Below are 20,841 nucleotides of genomic sequence, written 5' to 3'. Positions count from 1 at the left end.
TCCCCCCCAGTTTTCTTTATTAATTTCCAAATTTTTAACAACTACAACATAACACAAAAAACAAAACATAGAAAAAACAAACATAGAAAATTTCTTCCAATCAAAATCCAAGCTGATTTCCATTGTTAAGTGACTTCCTCAAATCCTTACTCACAGATTTTCATTAAATCTCATTTTGGCAATTTTCCAATATTCATTTTATAATATAATTAACTAGTTCAAATTACCAAGTTCCTTTCTTTTCATCATAGTCTCAATGACAATAAAGATTATCGTATAGTATCGTATTTTTCCGTTTATAAGGCTAGCTTTTCCCCCTTAAAAATAATGTCAAAAATGTGGGGGCGTCTTATACGCAGAGGCCATCTCTCCCCATTTTCTTAAACCAGAATCCCCCAAAATAGGGGGCGTCTTATACATGGGGGCATCTTATAGATGGAAAAAATACGGTAACTTCCAGCGTTTATCTGACGGCTGTTCTGTCTCCCCTTCCAGACTTCCCCAAAGAACTGGAGCCCAAGGCTGACCCACATCGGAGGGGGTCTCTCTGCGACCGGCACTGTGCGGCCGTCAACAACACCCATGGGGACGTGGGGGACCTCCATTCGGGGTCCCACCAGCTCATGCATGGCATCCTCACCCCCAGGATACTGCCAGGTAAGGTGGGGGGGGGTAGGGGAGCTTCTATTGTTAAAGGTAAAGGGACCCCTGACCATTAGTTCCAGTCGTGGCCGACTCTGGGGTTGCGGCGCTCATCTCGCTTTCCTGGCCAAGGGAGCCGGCGAACAGCTTCCGGGTCATGTGGCCAGCATGACTAAGCCGCTTCTGGCGAACCAGAGCAGCACACGGAAACGCCGTTTACCTTCCCGCCGGAGCGGTACCTATTTATCTACTTGAACTTTGACGTGCTTTCGAACTGCTAGGTTGGCAGGAGCAGGGACCGAGCAATGGGAGCTCACCCCGTCGCGGGGATTAGAACCGCCAACCTTCTGATCGGCAAGTCCTAGGCTCTGTTGTGGATTTCATGCTCTTTATTCAGCTCATCGTAGTAAGAAATGGAAGTTTCCCCGAAATGTCTGCTTTATATACATTATTTACACAATGGGCCCCACGTGATTGGCTAATTCTGGGATTCTCCTGTAGGCCAATCAGGTTGCGGATTCACTTCCACCTGGAGTTGGTTTGGGTGGCTCCTGCGGACCAATCAGACTGCTGCATTCTGGATCCGATTGTTCTAGGACCAACCAGGCTGCTGCATTCTGGATCCTATTGTTCTAGGACCAATCAGACTGCTGCATTCTGCATCCTTTCGTTCTAGGACCAATCAGACTGCTGCATTCTGCATCCTTTCGTTCTAGGACCAATCAGACTGCTGCATTCTGGATCCTATTGTTCTAGGACCAATCAGACTGCTGCATTCTTGATCCTATCGTTCTAGGACCAATCAGAATGCTGCATTCTGGATCCTATTGTTCTAGGACCAATCAGACTGCTGCATTCTGGATCCTATTGTTCTAGGACCAACCAGACTGCTGCATTCTGGATCCCATTGTTCCAGGACCAACCAGACTGCTGCATTCTGGATCCCATTGTTCTAGGACCAATCAGACTGCTGCATTCTGGATCCTATTCAACTCAGTATATAACAATACCCCTGATGTGTGCCCACTTCCTCCCTCCCTCCCTAATAATAATAATAATAATAATAACAAATTTTATTTATCTAGTGTTTTCGAACCCTTCGTGCTGCCCCCACCACTCCGAGGAAGTCCCGACATGCGATGGCTGCCTGGTCAAGACCACCCTCACCGCAGAGAACGAGGTTGAGGCTCACAAGCTCTCCAACAATTACAAGGTGTGTTCCTCTCAGTGATAGGAGGGCGGGCGATGGCAAGGGGGGGCGGGCAGAAATGGAGCCCGGTGTGCCCTTTTCGATTCCTGGGAATGGAGTTGATAGATGACCTAACCTGGGGAGAAAACAGCAAAGACCTGATGAAGAGAGCACAGCAGAGGTTGTATTTTCTGAGAATCCTCTGGAAAAACAATCTCTCAAAGGACCTGTTGATGGCATTTTACCATTGTACTGCTTAGAGTGTATTAACTTATGGTCTGTGTGTGTGGTTTGGGAGCTACACAGTCAGGGAAAAAACAACGCTGTCCAGGGTTGTAAAGACTGCAGAGAGAATAATTGGGTGCCCTCTTCCCACCTTGGATCAAATCTACACTTCCAGGTGCCATAAGAAAGCTGCAGAGATAGCACAAGATAGTGTGCTCCCCGGAAATTATCTCTTTCAGCTTCTGCCTTCTGGAAGAAGGTCCAGGGTTATAAAGACTAGGACTAGATGCCTGAGAAACAGTTTCTATCCAAATGTGATTTTGGTTTTAAATGCAGTGTAAGGTAGTCTCTGTGGGCGTATATTGTATTTAATTATGGGGTATCAGAGTTTCTTAGGGGGGTTACCAGGCTGGGGTAGCAGGGATAGCAGGCTAGTTGGGTTTTGAATGTCTTAGGTAGATTTTTCAATTTCGTTGTTCTGTATGGGACAATGACAATAAAGATTATCGTATCGTAGAGCCGGCACAACCACAAGGTGAGGTGTGGCAGTTGCCTCAGGCGGCAGATCCACACTGCTGCCGCCCCCCTTCTCTCTAGCCTCCTTTTTCTCCCTATGTTGCCTTCAGCTTGCATGGGGAGGGGCTGCACAAAAAGAGGAGAAGGTGGCAGGGGGGCCGGGAGGTGGCATTTCCCCCCCCCCCCGCCTCCCTTGCTGCCATCATTGCTGTCCGATCCTACAGACTCTTCTTATCAGTGGCATAGTGTGGGGGGTGCAGGGGGGGCCGGCCGCACCAGGCGCAACATCTGGGGGTTAGGGTTAGGGTGCGCAAGTCCACGGGTTAGGGGGCGCAAATCCACGGGTTAGGGGGCACAAATTACTTGCCTTGCCCCGGATGCTGACAACTCACGCTACGCCACTGCTTCTTATTCAATTATTTCTCAAAATATATACACCGCTTGGTTGCAAACAGCAACAGCAGCAGCAATCCTCAAAGTGGTTTGCAAAAAGATCAAGCAGAGGGGAAATGGCAACATAATAATCATCATCATCATCATCATCATATTCTTTATAGCCCCGTCTATCTGGCTGGGTTTCCCCAGCCACTCTGGGCAGCTTACAGCACATATAAAAAATGATAAAACTTCAGACATTAAAAACTTCCTGAAACAGGGCTGCCTTCAGATGTCTGCTAAAAGTCAGATACAGTGGTACCTCAGGATGCGAACGGGATCCGTTCCGGAGCCCTGTTCGTATCCTAAATAGAACGTAAGATGCGCCTGCGGGTCGTGTTTTGCCACTTCCGCGCATGCGCGTGATGTCATTTTGAGCGTCTGCGCATGTGTGAGGGGCGAAACCCAGTAGTAACGCACTCCATTACTTCCGGGTTGCCACGGAGCGTAACTTGAAAACGCTCAACCTGAAGCACATTCAACCTGAGGTATGACTGTAGTTGTTTATTTCCTTGACATCTGGTGGGAGGGCGTTGCACAGGGCGGGTGCCACCACCGAGAAGGCCCTCTACCTGGTTCCCTTAAACCTCACTTCTCGCAGGGAAGGCCCTCAGAGCTGGACCTCAGTGTCCGGGCTGAATGATGTGGGTGGCGACGCTCCTTCAGATATACTGGGCTGAGGCCATTTAGGGCTTTAGAGGTCAGCACCAACACTTGGAATTGTGCTCGGAAACGTACTGGGAGCCAATGTAGGTCTTTCGGGACCAGTGTTATATGGTCTCGGCTGCCACTCCCAGTCTAGCTGCCACATTCTGGATTAGTTGCAGTTTCTGAGTCACCTTCAAAGGTAGCCCCACATAGAGCGCATTGCAGTGGTCCAAGCGAGAGATAACCAGAGCATGCACCACTCTGGCGAGACAGGTGGGGTCTCAGCCTACTTACCACATGGAGCTACTAGACAAACATGGACTAAAATGATCTCAACTTTTCTGCGCAGTGGGGTAGGTTTTTGGTTTTGTGCTCTTACCTGGAGGTCCCACCCAAGTCCGCTGAGTGGTTCAGGGTCCAGTTTGAGTACAATAATGAGAATAATGGGGTGCAATTTAAGAAAGGCGAAAGCTGAGGGGGACCAGAGACCCAGATAATTGAGTTTTTGGAGTCTGTAGGTTAGCAGTGGGGAACGCTCAGTTCATGCACCTGGTAACTTTGAGGCTGGATTACTGCAATGTACTCTATGTGGGGCTGCCCTTGGGTTTGGCTCAGACGCTCCAGCTGGTGCAGAATGCTGCGTCCAAATTGCTGACGGGAGCTTCTGGTTGAGAACAGCTGACATGATTGTTAAAACAGCTGCATTGGCCGTCCCTCTGCTACCCAGCTGGATTCAAGGTTCATGTATTAATCCAGGGACTGCCAGAACCCTGATATCCTAGCCTGATTATCTGCAGGAGTGTCTCAGGTTATTCCCCTACGTCGGTGCGGCTCATTTGACAACAACAACAACAACGACAAGAAACCGCGCCTTTAGCGTCGCTGGCCCGGTCCTGTGGAACTCTCTGCCACTGGAGATTCAGCAGACGCCGTCTGGGCCAACTTTTAAACGCCCGCTGAAACCTTTTCTGTTTCTCAAGGCCTACGTAGGCAATTAAGAGTGCACACACTGCAGTCATCTTACTTCTGTTTGCTTTTGCTTTTAACTTGCTTTTAATCTTTTACGCTGTTGTAAACAACGGTGATATATTTCTGTGATACGGTGGTACATAATTTTTTTTATTAATAAATAAATGAGTTTGCGGGGGTGGGGGAAGCAGGTTAGTTTCCCTCGCTTGCCTCATATCTTGGCTTCTACAAATGCTAGAAACTTAACTCTTTATTTGAAAAAAATTAAGCCGGGGTTCTCGAGATCACGATTCATCAACCGGGGGGCAGTATCTTCCTTTGCCTTCCTGCAGACATTCATGGGAACATCACTTTCAAACAGCCATGGCTTCCCTGCTCAAGAGTCCCAGAAATTGTAGTTTGACAACCTAGAACCTCTGTCCTAGAACTTTGGTTCCCAAAAAGGGCTTGGTGATGCAACGTAGCTTTAAAAAGTAAAGGTAAAGGGACCCCTGACCATTAGGTCCAGTCGTGACCAACTCTGGGATTGCGGCTCTCATCTCGCTTTATTGGCCAAGGGAGCCGGCGTACAGCTTCCGGGTTATGTGGCCAGCAGGACTAAGCCGCTTCTGGCGAACTAGAGCAGCGCACGGAAACGCCGTTTACCTTCCCGCCGGAGCGGTACCTATTTATCTACTTGCACTTTGACGTGCTTTTGAACTGCTAGGTTGGCAGGAGCAGGGACCGAGCAACGGGAGCTCACCCTGTCGCGGGGATTCGAACTGCCAACCTTCTGATCGGCAAGTCCTAGGCTCTGTGGTTTAACCCACAGCGCCACCCACGTCCCTAACGGAGCTTTAAGTAGCTTTAATAGATGTCCCTGTAACAGACGACCTCTTTCTCTCTCCTGCAGTTTGGCTTTAAGAAATGGAAGAGCCACGTGACAGCCAGGCCCTGGGAAGACCGCTCGGAAATCGTGAAGGAGCTGTACTCTGACCTGAACATAATTAAAAGCCCAGCAGGTAAAAAATAGAAATATAAACCCAGTTAGTTTCCTACTGCTGTTCTTGCCTAACAATCACCTGGTCATAAACATCAGGACGGGCTTGTATTTTTTAAGAGGCCAATCCTCCTGTATCTTGCGGAAGTACAAACTTGTTTGATGAAACTTTTACCCCACTTTATCCATTAAACACCCCCATTAAAAAAATAAGTGGAAAAAAGTGCATATAAAACTCTATTGAAAGATCTCAAATACTAGTAGAATTGTGAAGGTACAACAAGCACAATAATATTTATACACCGCTCATCTGGTTAGGTTTCCCCAGCCACTCTGGGTGGCTTCCAGCAAAATATTAAAATACAATAATTCATCAAATATTAAAAGCTTCCCTAAACAGGGCTCCCTTAAAATGTCTACTAAAAGTCTGGTAGTTGTTTTTCCCTTTGACATCTGGTGGGAGGGTGTTCCACAGGGTGGGCGCCACCACCGAGAAGGCCCTCTGGCTGGTTCCCTGCATCCTCGCTTCTCGTAGGGAAGGAACCGCCAGAAGGCCCTCGGCGCTGGACCTCAGTGTCTGGGCTGAACGATGGGGGTGGAGACGCTCCTTCAGACCGTTTAGGGCGTCCAAGGTCAGCACCAACACTTTGAATTGTGCTTGGAAATGTACTGGGAGCAATGAAGATCTTTCAGAATCAGTGTTATGTGGTCTCGGCGGCTGCCCCCAGTCACCAGTCTAGCTGCCGCATTCTGGATTAATTGTAGTTTCTGGGTCACCTTCAAAGGTAGCCCCACATAGAGTGCATTGCAGTAGTCCAAGCGGGAGATAACTAGAGCATGCACCACTCTGGCGAGACAGTCCGCGGGCAGGGAGGGTCTCATCCTGCATACCAGATGGAGCTGGTAAACAGCTGCCCTGGACACAGAATTGACCTGCTCCTCCATGGACAGCTGTGAGTCCAGAGATCATCCACTCTGCCCCTCTGCCAATGCAGAGAATCCACTGCTACAGCTTCCCTCATAGGTTGGCCGTCCAGCCTTCATCAAAACCTTGACTGATGAAGCGTCCACCTTGTTCCAAGGCAACCTCTTCTGCCAAACTGCTTGGAAGCTCTTCCTAGTGGTTAGTTGAAATCCTCAAACATGAGTTAGGCACCGGGCAAATGTTATCTGGAGAGTTTTAATTATTTGAGGGCCAGCACTGGAAAATTCTACTGTCCTGTAGCAACTCAAAAAGATCTCTACCTACATCATATAGTTAAAAGTAGTATCCTATAACTTTAAACACTCATGGTTTCCCCCCAAAAAACCCTGGGAACTGTTTGTGCTGAGAGTTGCCTTGAAGACCCTATTCTGCCCACAGAATTACAATTGTTGTAATAACAGATAAGACAAATATTTCACCAATATTAGTCTTAAGTTGTATATAGGTCAAGTAATCTCTTTTTTTCAAAAAACAAAACAAAGCACACACAAAGATGAATACTTACAGAGATAGCATTTACCAAAGATTCAGACTCTCAAAGACAAATAATGAATGACCCTGTAACTGTTCAAGAATTTTGTGATGCCATCAAAAAATCTAAGAAAGGAAAGGTACTGGGCCAGAAGGACTGTCGGCTTTTTACCACAAGTCTTTTGAAGATGTACTTTTACTACCCTTTCAATGGACAATGAACAATATTTTACAGAGCGGTAAGATTCCAGATAGTCAGAGGGAGGCCAAAATGCAGCACTGGGAGAGATCATCAGGAGGTTTGGGCTGAGTGTTCATCAATATGCAGCTCTACCTCTTTTTCAAATCAGAACCAGAGAAGGCGGTGAAGATCCTGTGTGAGTTTCTGGAGGCAGTTGGAGGATGGATGGCGGCTAACAGATTGAGGTTGAATCCTGACAAGACAGAAGTACTGTTTTTGGGGGACAGGAGGCAGGCAGGTGTGGGGGACTCCCTGGTCCTGAATGGGGTAACTGTGCCCCTGAAGGACCAGGTGCGCAGCCTGGGAGTCAGTTTGGACTCACAGCTGTCCATGGAGGCGCAGGTCAATTCTGTGTACAGGACAGCTGTCTCCCACCTCCACCTGGTACGCAGGATGAGACTCTACCTGCCTGCAGACTGTCTCGCCAGAGTGATGTATGCTCTGGTTATCTCCCGCTTGGACTACTGCAATGCTCTCTATGTGGGGCTACCTTTTCGGTAGCAGCGCCCATCCTGTGGAACTCCCTCCCACCAGATGTCAAAGAGAACAACAACTACCAGAGTTTTAGCAGACATCTGAAGGCAGCCCTGTTTAGGGAAGCTTTTAATGTTTGATGTATTACAGTATTTTAATAATTTTTTGGAAGCCGCCCAGAGTGGCTGGGGAAGCCCAGCCAGATGGGCGGGATATAAATAATAAATTATTATTATATTATTATAATTATTATAATTATTACACTTATACCTATAGAAGCTCAGGACTTGACTTTGATGAAAAACCATCGACCAATTTCCTTACTGAACAATGATTATAAGTTACTTACATCAGTTTTGTCAGAAAGGTTAAAAAAGATTTTGCAGGATTCAATTCATCATGATCACTGTGAATTCCTGCCTAAAAGACAGTTAAGAGATAATGTCAGAAATATATTAGATGCTTTGGAATAATAATAATAATAATAATAATAATAATAATAATAATAATAATTTATTATGTATACCCCGCCCATCTGGCTGAGTTTCCCCAGCCACTCTGGGCGGCTCCCAATCAACTGTTAAAAACAGTACAGCGTTAAATATTAAAAACCTGCCTGAACAGGGCTGCCTTCAGATGTCTTTTAAAGATAGGATAGCTGCTTATTTCCTTCACATCTGGTGGGAGGGCATTCCACAGGGCGGGTGCCACTACTGAGAAGGCCCTCTGTCTGGTTCTCTGTAACCTCACTTCACGCAGGGAGGGAACCGCCTGAAGGCCCTCGGAGCTGGATCTCCGTGTCCGGGGAGAACGATGGGGGTGGAGATGCTCCTTCAGATATATCTGAATTGCCACAAGAAACGAGCTGCTTTGATTTTTTTGGATGCAGAAAAAGCCTTTGACAAGGTGAATTGGGTATTTTTGTTTAAAGCACTGCAAGAAACGAACTTTGGAGATAACTTTATTAAATGGGTAAAAATGATTTACAAATCACAGACAGCCCAGATATTTGTTAATGGGAAATTGACAAAACCCTGTGAGATAACAGAAGGGGACAAAGCAAAAGTGTCCATTGACCCCATTAGCTTTCATTCTGGTCTTGGAAGTCTTGCTTAGAGACATTAGACAAAATGTGAGAATTATGGGAATAAAGATTGAAAAAGAATTTCAAAAACCATCTGATTAAGAATTTGGAACAGATATGAACCTCGATTATGTCCAAAGACACCCGATTGGATTTCACCACAAGAAGCTTTTCGTAGAAAAGAGGAGGTTGCCAAAGAGAAACCGCTAACTTATCAAGAGTTATTAGAGTGGAGTCAAGAAGATCATAAAATTAAAACAAGGGGAAAGTTAACAGTGGAAGGTTATCGTTTCCAGCGGTTTTCTCATTTACGACTAGCGAGAGAGAGATTTAAGTTGGATAAAAAGACTTTTTGGTTAAGGTCCTCTCCTCTCTCCTGCGCGTCCTTGAGGCCTTAACCTCCAAAGTCCTCTGCGTCTAAAGGAAGGGGACGTGGGAAATGCGAGTCTGGGATAGACTTTGTGTGTTTTAAAAAGCGAATCTTCTACCTAGGCTCTATGCTGACATGTGGAAACCTTTTCTACCTCCTCTGTTTCGGATGGTGGCTGTCCTTGCTCTATGTCCTGGTCTCCATCCTGATGTTCTTCACCATCCTGGGGGTGCCCTATGGTGAGTTCAGGGGCCTTAGCATAGAATCGTAAAATTGGGACCCCAGGGTCATCTAGTCCAACCCCAGGAATCTCAGAGCATACGAAAAGCAGTTGTGGCTGTGCTCATGTTCAAGATCCAGTTTCTGGGAGGAGGGAGGGACTGAAGAGGCAAAAGCAATGGGTGAGTGGAAGATTCGGGACAGGTATGTTTGTAAGAACTCAATTGTTTAGTGTGGTAGCGTTTGGACTTTGGAACTACCTGCCAATTGATACAAAGCAGGCACATATGTTGGAGGTTGATATCTGTTTTAACTGGTTTGAATATTTTAACATTTTGGCCAATGATTGTACAGTGGTACCTCTCGTTGCGGACACGATCCGTTCCGAGGTGCCGTTCGCACCCCGAAAAGTCCGCAACTAGAGCGGCGCTTCTGCGCAAGCGCGGAGCACGATTGAGCGCTTCTGCGCATGTGCGAAGCGCGCATAATGCTTCTGCGCGTGTGTGCGGGGCGACACCTGGAATTATACACTTCCGGGTTTGCCGCGTTCGCAAGCCGAAAAGACGCAACATGAACCTAATGCAACACGAGGCATGACTGTATTCTTTTATTCTTTTTCTAAACCGCTTTGAGGATTTTTTTTTAATTTTAAAAAATAGCAATCAAGAAGTGCATACATTTTATGAAATAGGTAATTTTTTAAAAACGGAAATCTGCCCCAGAAAGCCAGAGCTAATGTGACTAGCAGCCTAATTTTCGTCTTAGTGGCTGGGAATAGTCAGGCTAACCTAATGCGATGTAGCTGATTTTTCTGTGAGGAAAAGCCTGAGACTTTCATATACCACGCCCATTATCCCAGATGGGATCTTGCCAGTGGCGGCTAGTGGCTGTTGGGAGTCGTAGTATGGAAGGCAGAGCGCCTGGTCAGGGACAGATCTACTGTGAAACAAATCAAGCTGAACAGTCTGGTCGATCCAATTTGAATCGCATGACTCAAACAGATTAATTTTTGGTGGTATAAATTCTGACAATCCCGGAGTTTGAGATTGTCGGAATATTTTGTAAAATGTGCTTTGCGTAGTAGGTGTTTCAGCTGAAAGATTCTATCGACTGTGGTCTTTTCTCGGTTTATTTCATCTTTCTAGGATGCATCCTGCATGTCTAGAACACTCCTCACATTTTCATCGCACCCCCATAACTCAAAAACTATAAATCACAGGACATTTTTATTCTACCCAGTGACTTTGGCACGTGAGATAATCCAGTACAGTGGACGCTCGGGTTGCGAACATGATCCATGTGGGAGGCATGTTCACAACCCGCAGCGTTCGCAACCCGTGACCCACGTGTCTGCGCACGCGTGGGTCGCAATTCGGTGCTTCTGCGCATGTGCAAAGTGTGATTTAGCGCTTATGCGCAAGCGCAAGCGCCGAAACCGGGAAGTAACCCATTCCAGTACTTCCAGGTTTGGTGCCATGCGCAACCCGAAATCACGGAACCCAAAGTGTCTGTAATCTGAGGTATGACTGTACAGCGATTTTAATCAAAATCTGAGATGTAGTTGTTAATTTTTTGAAAAATAAACGTGCTGATCCCTTGTGGGGCAACCCCAGTGAAGAAGGTCAAAGGGTCAAAGGTCACCTGGAGTACTGTGTCCAGTTCTGGGCACCACAGTTCAAGAAGGACACTGACAAACTGGAACGTGTCTGTCAGAGCTGCCCGAGGTCCCAGCTCACAAAGGACCAACGCCAGTCCGTTGTTATGTACAAAAGTCTTTATTGAAACGCAGTTTCGATTTCAAAGCCGCGGCGTGCAGCCCTACGTCTTAAACCCTAGACCGCTGAAGCTCCGTCTGAGTCTCCTCCCCCCAGACACCAGTTTAAGACTCTAGCCTTGCTCCACCTCTTCCTTTGCTCTTTCCTCCTCTGGGTCCGCCTGTCCACTGGGGTCTTGCCCTTTCTAGACTCTTCTGACGCTGAGTCCCCGGATTCTTCCCCCTGCCTCCGGCGGGCTTTAGGACCTGGTTCCCAACTCTGGCTTTCTGCTGTCCCGCGCGCCTGTACATTTGAATTTGGCGCGCGCACCCAGCCGGCCACCTTTCTCCTGACCGTTACACTGCTCCTGTCACTGCTTCCCCCTTCGGGGGGGCTAGTAGGATCTGACTTCCCCTCCGTTCCCTCACTCTGCGATGGAGGCGTGGTCAGCCCTGACTCATCTTCTCTCCCTACTGGAGGGGACGCTGGCCCTTATACATGGGACTCTTCCCCCCCGCTACGCTCTGGTGGGGAAACTGGTCCTGATTTCCAACTGCTGCTTTGGGAGTCCCCGCTGGCCCCTTGCTTCTGGTGCGTCCCCCCTGGGACCCCCCTTGCCCTGGCCATCGGCGCCCCCTTCTGGGAATCTCCTGAATCGCTGGAGAAGCTCATGGAATCTCTCGGGCCACTGTCATACTCCCCTACGCTGCCCTCAGATTCTTCCCCTTCGCTCTCCGTTTCCTCTCTCCCCTGTGCCTCTGCTCCTGAGCCCCTGACAGTGTCCAGAGGAGGGCAACCAAAATGGTCAAAGGCCTGGAAACGATGCCTTATGAGGAACGGCTAAGGGAGCTGGGCATGTTTAGCCTGGAGAAGAGGAGGTTAAGGGGTGATATGATAGCCATGTTCCAATATATAAAAGGATGTCACATAGAGGAGGGAGAAAGGTTGTTTTCTGCTGCTCCAGAGAAGCGGACACAGAGCAATGGCTCCAAACTACAAGAAAGAAGATTCCACCTAAACATTAGGAAGAACTTCCTGACAGTAAGAGCTGTTTGACAGTGGAATTTGCTGCCAAGGGGTGTGGTGGAATCTCCTTCTTTGGAGGTCTTTAAGCAGAGGCTTGACAACCATATGTCAGGAGTGCTCTGATGGTGTTTCCTGCTTGGCAGGGGGTTGGACTCGATGGTCCTTGGGGTCTCTTCCAACTCTATGTTTCTATGATTCTATGGTTACCCAGACCACATTGCTGGTTGAGAAGGGGGGGGCGGGTCATGACAGTTGGAGCTCCAGGGCCCCCCCAAAAAAACTTAGAATAATAGGCGGAGCCAGCAAATTCTGATTTTTGTCCCTGTCCTCTTCCTTGATGCATTCTGCAAGGGGCAATCCTGAGATTTAAGGAGAAGAGGAAGATGCCAACAAGAACCACCCCCTGGGCTGGTTTAAATTAACAAGGAAAGTGGGGGGCACGGGGTTGCTGGCCGAAGGCAAAGGACCGAGGTTGCTGGCGCAGTGCCCCATTTGCCTAATGGATCTTGCCCCCGCCTACAGAAAGGGGTAGCTTCGGCTGGGGAGGGCGGGATATAAATAAAATTTATTTATTATTATTATTATTATTATTATTATTATTATTATTTCTTTGCTCCGGGACCTCACCTGTCTTTCTCCCCTCCGCAGGTAAGCTGTGTTGGAAACTTGCGGGATATTTCCTCTGGCCGTTTGGGAAAGTCATTCAAAAGGTAGGAGACCCAAACGGAAGCTGGCAGCCGTCTGTCCAGGACACAGCCTGCAGCTGTTGATTTTTGCAGAACAGCGACTTCGGGCGTTTTTGAGAGGTGCCGGCCAATAATGGCGGCTGAGGAAGCTGCGTGTCTTTAGGGCAGAGGGTGAGGGAAGGGGGGGGGGCTGTGGCTTGCGAGATGAAACCTGCCTGCTCCTCTGGGGTGGGGGGTGATTTTGGTCCTCGCCTTACGGTCACTCCTGGAAAGAATATGCAGGCCGAAATGCAGCCGGCCTTTGAATAATAATAATAATTTATTATTTATATCCTGCCCATCTGGCTGAGTTTCCCCAGCCACTCTGGGCGGCTTCCAATCAAGTGTTAAAAACAATACAGTATTAAATATTAAAAACGTCCTTAAACAGGGCTGCCTTCAGATGTCTTTTAAAGAGAACATAGCTCCTTATTTCCTTCACATCTGAAGGGAGGGCGTTCCACAGGGAGGTGCCAACACCGCGAAGGCCCTCTGTCTGGTTCCCTGTAACCTCACTTCTCGCAATGAGGGAACTGCCAGGAGGCCCTCGGTTCTGGATCTCAGTGTCCGGGCTGAATGATGGGGGTGGAGACTCTCCTTCAGGTATACAGGACCGAGGCCATTTGAAATGATGTTCACTTCTCCGAATTCTGCACTGCTGTTTAAAAAAATTGCTTAGCCATGTGAAGATAGCAGTAGAAAAATACATGAGAGTGGAGGGGGGAGAGAATTGCTTACAAAAATACCATATGTTCCGGCGTACAAGACGACTTTTTAGCCCTGGAAAATAACCCCAAAAGTCGGGGGTCGTCTTATACACCGGGAATACACATTGGGAAGGAGGAGAAGGAGCCGGTGAGCAGAGGGGACACAGAAAATCCTTCCGAGTGCAGCGCTCGCTCGCCCGCCCGCCCACCAAACGCCTTGCCTTGGGCTGCTGCGACAGCAGAGGCAGCGGAGGGGTGCACGCTGTGCCCCTGGCGGCTCTCAAACTCTGTAACTCTAAAATTGAACAGCAAAAGTTGGGGGTCGTCTTATACTCCCTGTCACCTAATACGCCGGAATCTATGGTATGTTTATTAGAAGAAATGTGCAATGATAACTCTTTGTGAGGACTCTACCACCTCCAGCACAGACCACCTCGAATGCGGTTTTAAAACCTATACAGCCGTACCTTGGGAGTTGAACAGAATCTGTTCCGGAAGGCTGGAACAGAATCCGTTCCAAAGGGTTCGGAAACAAAAGCGTGGCTTACGATTGGCCGCAGGAAGCTCCTGCAGCCAATCAGAAGCCCCTTCGGAAGTTCGGCTTCCAAAAGAAAGTTCGGAAGCAGGAACACTCACTTCCGGGTTTGCGGCGTTTGGAGGCCAAAACGTTTGAGAGCTAAGGTGTTCGAAAACAAAGGTACGGCTGTGTTTAGTTTTGTTGTGTGTTGGCAAATCACCTTAAGTCTACAGTGGACGCTTGGTTTGCGAACCTGATCCGTGCAGGATGCACGTTCACAACCTGCAGCGGCACGTCTGCGTGTGCGGGTTGTGATCCAGCGCTTCTGCGCATGCGCAAAGTGTGATTTAGTGCTTCTGCGCATGCGCGACCTCAAAACCCGGAAGTAACCCGTTCTGGTACTTCCGGGTTTCGGCGCGTCTGTAACCCAAAAAAACACAACCTGAAACATCTATAACCCGAGGTATGACTGTAATGTGAAAGGTGATTTGTAATCTATTGTTGTTGTTATTTTATTATTATAATATTTTGCCTAATGTACACATTTATTGCAAACCGGTTCCGGCAGTAAAAATAATGTCTTGGGCTTTGATTTGGGAAGCACCTTTTCCCTCCCCTGACTTCTTTCTCAACTTCTGCATCTCGCAGACGAAAACTTACCACCGGAACTGCAACATGAAGTTCAGCAAATACGATGCCATTGCAGAAGTGAACGAGGTGAAGGAGACGACTCCCCTTGTCGCCCGCCAGGAGTCGGCTTGCGAGGACAGTGCAGCGCACTGGGTAAGGTGGGGTGCTGCTTTCCTAGAATTGTAGAGTTGGAAGGGACCCCCAAAGGCCATCTATTTCAGCCCCCTGGAATGCAGGAATCACAGCTCAAGAATCCTTAAAGGAGAGGGGGCAGACTCCCCCCCCCACTGGAGGTTTTAAAACAGAGGTTGGAGAAAACGAGTGAGGACCCAACTAAAGAAGAATGGTAACTGAAGCTGATGAAATATGTGCAGCTTGCGGACGTAACGTATAGAATCAGAGAACAAGAAGAACGTACGTTTAAAGAAGATTGGAAAATGTTGTTGAATACCGTATTTTTCGCTCTATAGGACACACTTTTCCCCCTCCAAAAATTAAGGGCAAATGTGTGTGCGTCTTATGGAGCGAATGCAGGCTCCTTGGCTTCAGCGATAGCAACGCAAAGTCTCCGAAGCGCAGAGGGAGCGCTCCCTCCACGCTCCGGAGGCTTCGTGTTGCTTTCGCTGAAGCCTGGAGAGTGAGCGGCGTCGGTGCGCACCAACCCCTCTCGCTCTCCAGGCTTCAGGGATGCCGCCTGAAACCTTTGGAGCTCAGTGGGAACTCGTGCTGCGCTCCCAAGGCTTTGGGTTCCTTTTGCTGAAGCTGGGAGAGCAAGACTCTCCAGGCTTCAGCAAAAGGAACCCGAAGCCTTTGGAGTGCAGCACGAGTTCCTGCTGCGTTCCAAATGCTTCAGCCACGCACCTGCCTGGAAGCCGGAGGAGGAACAAAAGGGTCTCCTTCTGTTCCTTCTCCAGCTTCACTTGAAGGGGCGTTGCACAGTTCTCCCTCTCTGCGCAGTGCCTCTCCTTCGCAGGAGAGGGGGAGCTGTGTGTTACGATATGGATGCAATGCAGCTGCAAACTGCTAGCTTGAAATGTAAACAACATGGGAATGTTGGGACTGCCGTGGGAATCAGAGGGGCAGTCTATTGAGCTCTTCCGTTTATTCCTATCCAGGAAGTGTTTGTTACTAGACTGCTGGAGCTTGAAGAGAGCAGTCACGTTTTGTTGTAATGCTGCAAAGACAGAAATAAAGGCATGTAAATACGTTTCTGTCTATCTCTTTCCCCTGCCCAGGGGAGGCAGGAAAGAGGGGTGTGTTCTTCTCACGTTTGAGAAGAATCGCCGATCGAGACCTTGCCTGCGCCTGCTGGGGAATGCAGCCAGGGAGGTCAACAGGGAATCAAGCCGGGTGCCCTAGGATTGTTGCCAGTTCCTCTGATAAAAGGCTTGATATCCCAACACTGTGCAGCGCCCCTTCAGCGACACGCCTGCCCTGGCTTCTGCCTTAGCCCTGCGCAGACTCTTCGGGCAGGGGGAGCCTTCATCCTCCTGCCCTGAAGAGGCTTGGCGCGGGTATCCCAGAAGCCAGATCCCTCTTGCTGTTCTGGCTTCTGGGATTCAAAATATTTTTTTCTCTTGTTTTCCTCCCCCCCAAACTAGGTGCGTCTTATCATCTGGTGCGTCCTATAGAGTGAAAAATACGGTATATGGGGGGAAATTGTTTAAAGTGGAGCCTCTGGATATGAATTTAATTCATTCGGGGGGTCCGTGCGTACCCCGAAAAATCCTTATCCAGAGGCGCCGCTTTTGCGCATGTGCGCGGCGCGATAGAGCGTTTCTGCGCACGTGCAAGTGGCGAAAGCCGGAAAAATACTTCTGGGTTTGCCGCTTTGGCAACCCAAAGTTTAAATGGCTCGAGAGTAACGTAACCCGAGGGTCTACTGTACATTTGAAAACGCTGGCAGCATTAAGATAAATTCAGCAGTGTAAACAAGTTTGGATGGATGTAGTAATGGAATACTGAACGGTTTAATTTACCTAAAATATGCAGGGATTTATGATATGTAAAATGAACCATGGAAAGAGAAGAAGGGAAGTCATTGATATTTTCAGGATGTTTAGGTGAGTATTGTAAATTCTAAAACGGAAAATTTAATAGAGTTATATTTTTAAAAATAAAACAGAGGTTGGGTGCCCATCCTGCGAGTCATTTTGGACTCACAGCTGTCCATGGAGGTGCAGGTCAATTCTGTGTCCACGGCAGCTGTTTACCAGCTCCATATGGTACGCAGGATGAGACCCTATCTGTCCGCAGACTGTCTCGCCAGAGTGGTGCATGCTCTAGATATCTCTCTTGAATTACTGCAATGCGCTCTATGTGGGGCTACCTTTGAAGGTGACCCGGAAACTACAACTAATCCAGAATGCAGCAGCTGGACTAGGGAATAGGAGCGGCTGCTGAGACCATATAACACCAGTCTTGAAAGACCTACATTGGCTCCCAGTACATTTCTGAGCATAATTCAAAGTGTTGGTGCTGACCTTTAACACCCTAAACGGCCTCGGTCCTGTATACCTGAAGGAGCGTCTCCGCCCCCATTGTTCTGCCCAGACACTGAGATCCAGCGCTGAGGGCCTCCTGGCGGTTCCCTCGCTGCGAGAAGCAAAGCTACAGGGAACCAGGCAGAGGGCCTTCTCGGTGGTGGCACCCTCTCTATGGAACGCCCTCCCGTCAGATGTCAAAGAGAACAACAACTACCAGACTTTTAGCAGACATCTGAAGGCAGCCCTGTTTAGGGAAGCTTTTAATGTTTGATGCATTACAGTATTTTAATATTTTTTTGGAAGCCGCCCAGAGTGGCTGGGGAAACCCAGCCAGATGGGCGGCTTATAAATTATTATTATTATTATTATTATTATTATTATTATTATTAATTATTATTATTATTATTATTATTATTATTATCATCATCTGCCAAGGAGTCTTTAGCTGTGATTCCTGTCATGCGGGAGGGCTGGACTAGATGGCCCTTGGCGGCCCCTTTCACCTCTACAGTTCTGTGGTTCGGCCCCTGTGTGTTTTTGATCTGCCGTGGGGAAGCTCTCCCCCCTGACTGATCCATCCCATTCCCTATTTCTCCCCCAGCGGCGTCCCAGCACCTACGTTTGGCTCCTTTTGGGCTACCCGCTCCTCTCTCTCGCCCACGGGCTGATCTGCTTCGTCTGCTGGCTGCTCGTCTTCATCATCCCCGTGGCCAAGATGAACGGCCGCACCATCACCAAGGTCCTCCTCCTGCCGCCAGAGCAGGTCCACGTCCAGCGGCTGCGGAAGGTAAAGGTGTTGGCAGGGCAGGGGCCGCGGACGTTGCAGAGGGCAGGGCCCCCGTGGAAAAAGGCCTTGTGGCTTTTTAGCGTGAAGTCAAGCGAGGAAGGGTAGAACTTTGGAGAATTATCCGAGCAGATAGACAAAGATATTTCGTCACACGGTTGGTTGTTAACCTGCAGAACTCCCTGCCACAGGAGACAGGCATGACCACCAGCTGGGATGGATTTAAAAGAGGATCACAGATGAGGAAAGGGCAATGCTTCTTGATCCCACTTGTAGGAAACCCCAGAAGAAGAAAGTTGCTCTCATGCTCGGATCCTGTTGCATATTTCCCTTCGGTTCGGCCCCTGTGAGAACAGGATGCTGGACTGTATGGGCTATTGCCCTGATCCAGCTGGCTTTTTTGTGTGTGTGCTTATGTTGCAACGCGGGTGGCGCTGTGGGTTAAACCACAGAACCTAGGACTTGCCGATCAGAAGGACGGCGGTTCGAATCCCCGCGACGGGGTGAGCTCCCGTTGCTCGGTCCCTGCTCCTGCCAACCTAGCAGTTCAAAAGCACGTCAAAGTGCAAGTAGATAAGTAGGTACCGCTCTGGCAGGAAGGTAAATGTCATTTCTGTGCGCTGCTTTGGTTCGCTAGAAGCGGCTTAGTCATGCTGGCCACATGACCCGGAAGCTGTATGCCGGCTCCCTCGGCCAGTAAAGTGAGATGAGTGCCGCAACCCTAGAGTCGGCCACAACTGGACCTAATGGTCAGGGGTCCCTTTATCTTTTTATGTTATAACATCCCAGGGCAAACACACACAATTCACACAGTCCCTACCCCGGAACTGAAGCTTTAGCACAGGCGTCGGCAACGTTTTTGTGGCTTGGGCCGGTTCATGGTCCCGCAAACACCGCAATGGGCCGGTGTGCGCACACACACATAAAGGCTATTTCCGGCGCGGAGGAGGCGTGCGCAGCTTCTCAAGGGCTGCAGGAGCTTCCTGCAGCCAATGGGAAGCCGGCCAGCGTCGCGGAAGGCGGTCCCCGCTCTGTTCCGCGCCGGTTTAGCGCAGCACCAACTGACCGAGCGGGTGGTGGGGGTCCATGCGCTGGTTAAACGACCCCCATGGGCTGCTTGCATAGCTGTCAACTTACAGATTTGAAAATAAGGGACCAGCAGCCTTGAAAATAAGGGACCAGCAGCCAAAATAAGGGACCTGCAGCCTCACCTGTTCCAGGCACTCCAGTCTTCCTGTCCTCCTGCAGTCTGGTCAAACTCATGCTGGGTAGCTTCGAGAACACTGTCCAACCAACTTTGTAACCAGAGGTTCAACTGAATAGAATCTGAATCACATGCACCACAAGGCCTATGCAGCCTCAGCTTAAGATGGCTACCCGGCCTGGCTTTGCACAGCAAAGTTTGCAGCAGCATGCGCAACAAAATGGCGTCCAGCATTCAAAAAACCCCTCAGCTTGCATTAACTAGCCACACACAAGGCATGCAAGCTCCAACCTCCAGTCGTTCTTAGACTTCTTATTGGGTGAGCAACACAGCCAAGCAACACAGTTGGAGCCTCTCTCCTCCCTGGCCGGCAGGGAGGGAGGGAGAGGAGCTGCTTCCTTTGAAATTTAAGGAACATCATTTAAGGGACATCCATCAATAAGGGACAGCAGCGGGACATGGTGCTGGAATAAGGGACTGTCCCTTCAAATGAGGGACACTTGACAGCTATGCACTTGTGGCCCATGGGCCTTAGGTTGCTGACCCATTTTAGCAGCCTTGTGCATTGACTGGCGTCAACTGATGGTCTCTTGGCTCTGTCGTCTGCAGACAGAAGTTCCCCTTGACGCTGAAGTGCTCCTTTGCTGCTACCGGGCTGTGAACGCTTATTACTACAAATACGCTGTGGATGGGATCAATGTATTTGCCGTCAGTATCCTTTCGGTGTTGTTGCTTTGGGCTTTGCCTCCTTGGGAGTAAGGTTTGCACAAGAGCTGTGGATCTGGGTCTCTCTTAGCAGAGTAGGATCTTTTGAATGCAGTGATGCCCCTCCTTGACTTATAAACCTCAATTGCATTGCATTTTAAAAAAATAAAATAAAATTGAGCAGACTGAATCTTTTAAGCAAAACAGATGGGTTTTCTGCGCGGAGTGGCTTCTGCAGATGTAGCAAGAACTGAGGAGCAAAACCTGGACAGAGCTGAACACAGCTACTTGTCCAAGGTTGTAAAGACTGCGGAGAGAATAATTGGGTGCCCTCTTCCCACCTTGGATCAAATCTATGCTTCCAGGTGCCATAAGAAAGCTGCAGAGATAGTGCAGGATAGTGCGCACCCCGGAAATGATCTCTTTCAGCTTCTGCCTTCTGGAAGAAGGTCCAGGGTTATCAAGACTAGGACTAGCCGCCTGAGAAACCATTTCTATCCAAATGCGATCTTGGTTTTAAACGCAGTGTAAGGTAGTCTCTATGGGAGTATATTATATTTAATTATGGGGTATCAGAGTTTTTAGGTGCTAACCAGGTTGGGATAGCTGGGATAGCAGGTTTGTTGGTTTTTGAATGCCTGATGTAGATTTTTTCAATTTCGTTGTTCTGTATGGGACAATGACAATAAAGATTATCGTAGCGTATCAACCGTTCTGAAAAACCTCCTTGCCCATCTTTAAACAAAGAGGTTGCACACTCTGACATGCTTAAGACTTTGCATGGGCCTCCAGAGGAGCCTTGGTTCAGATCAGGCCCCAGGTGCAACCCCAACGTTTTGAAGTTTTAATGTCCTCC

General features: G+C 48.7%; 1 protein-coding gene across 1 annotated transcript in view; it reads left to right on the top strand.

The window, feature by feature from the left end:
* LOC307224977 (uncharacterized protein) overlaps window positions 1-20,841 on the top strand; it is a 60,124-nt gene that overhangs the window by 7,757 nt on the left and 31,526 nt on the right. The window contains exons 2-9 of the mRNA XM_079992464.1: window positions 496-657; window positions 1,728-1,855; window positions 5,517-5,625; window positions 9,351-9,467; window positions 12,876-12,937; window positions 14,825-14,959; window positions 17,894-18,079; window positions 19,890-19,992. Of these exons, the coding sequence (XP_079848590.1) occupies window positions 496-657; window positions 1,728-1,855; window positions 5,517-5,625; window positions 9,351-9,467; window positions 12,876-12,937; window positions 14,825-14,959; window positions 17,894-18,079; window positions 19,890-19,992 (1,002 nt within the window). The remainder of the gene's footprint in view (window positions 1-495; window positions 658-1,727; window positions 1,856-5,516; window positions 5,626-9,350; window positions 9,468-12,875; window positions 12,938-14,824; window positions 14,960-17,893; window positions 18,080-19,889; window positions 19,993-20,841) is intronic.

This window comes from Podarcis cretensis (genome assembly GCF_951804945.1).
Source record: "Podarcis cretensis genome assembly, chromosome: 10".
Taxonomy (NCBI): domain Eukaryota; kingdom Metazoa; phylum Chordata; class Lepidosauria; order Squamata; family Lacertidae; genus Podarcis; species Podarcis cretensis.
The sequence above is the reverse complement of the archived record's forward strand: the minus strand, read 5'-3'. Positions and strand labels throughout refer to the sequence as shown.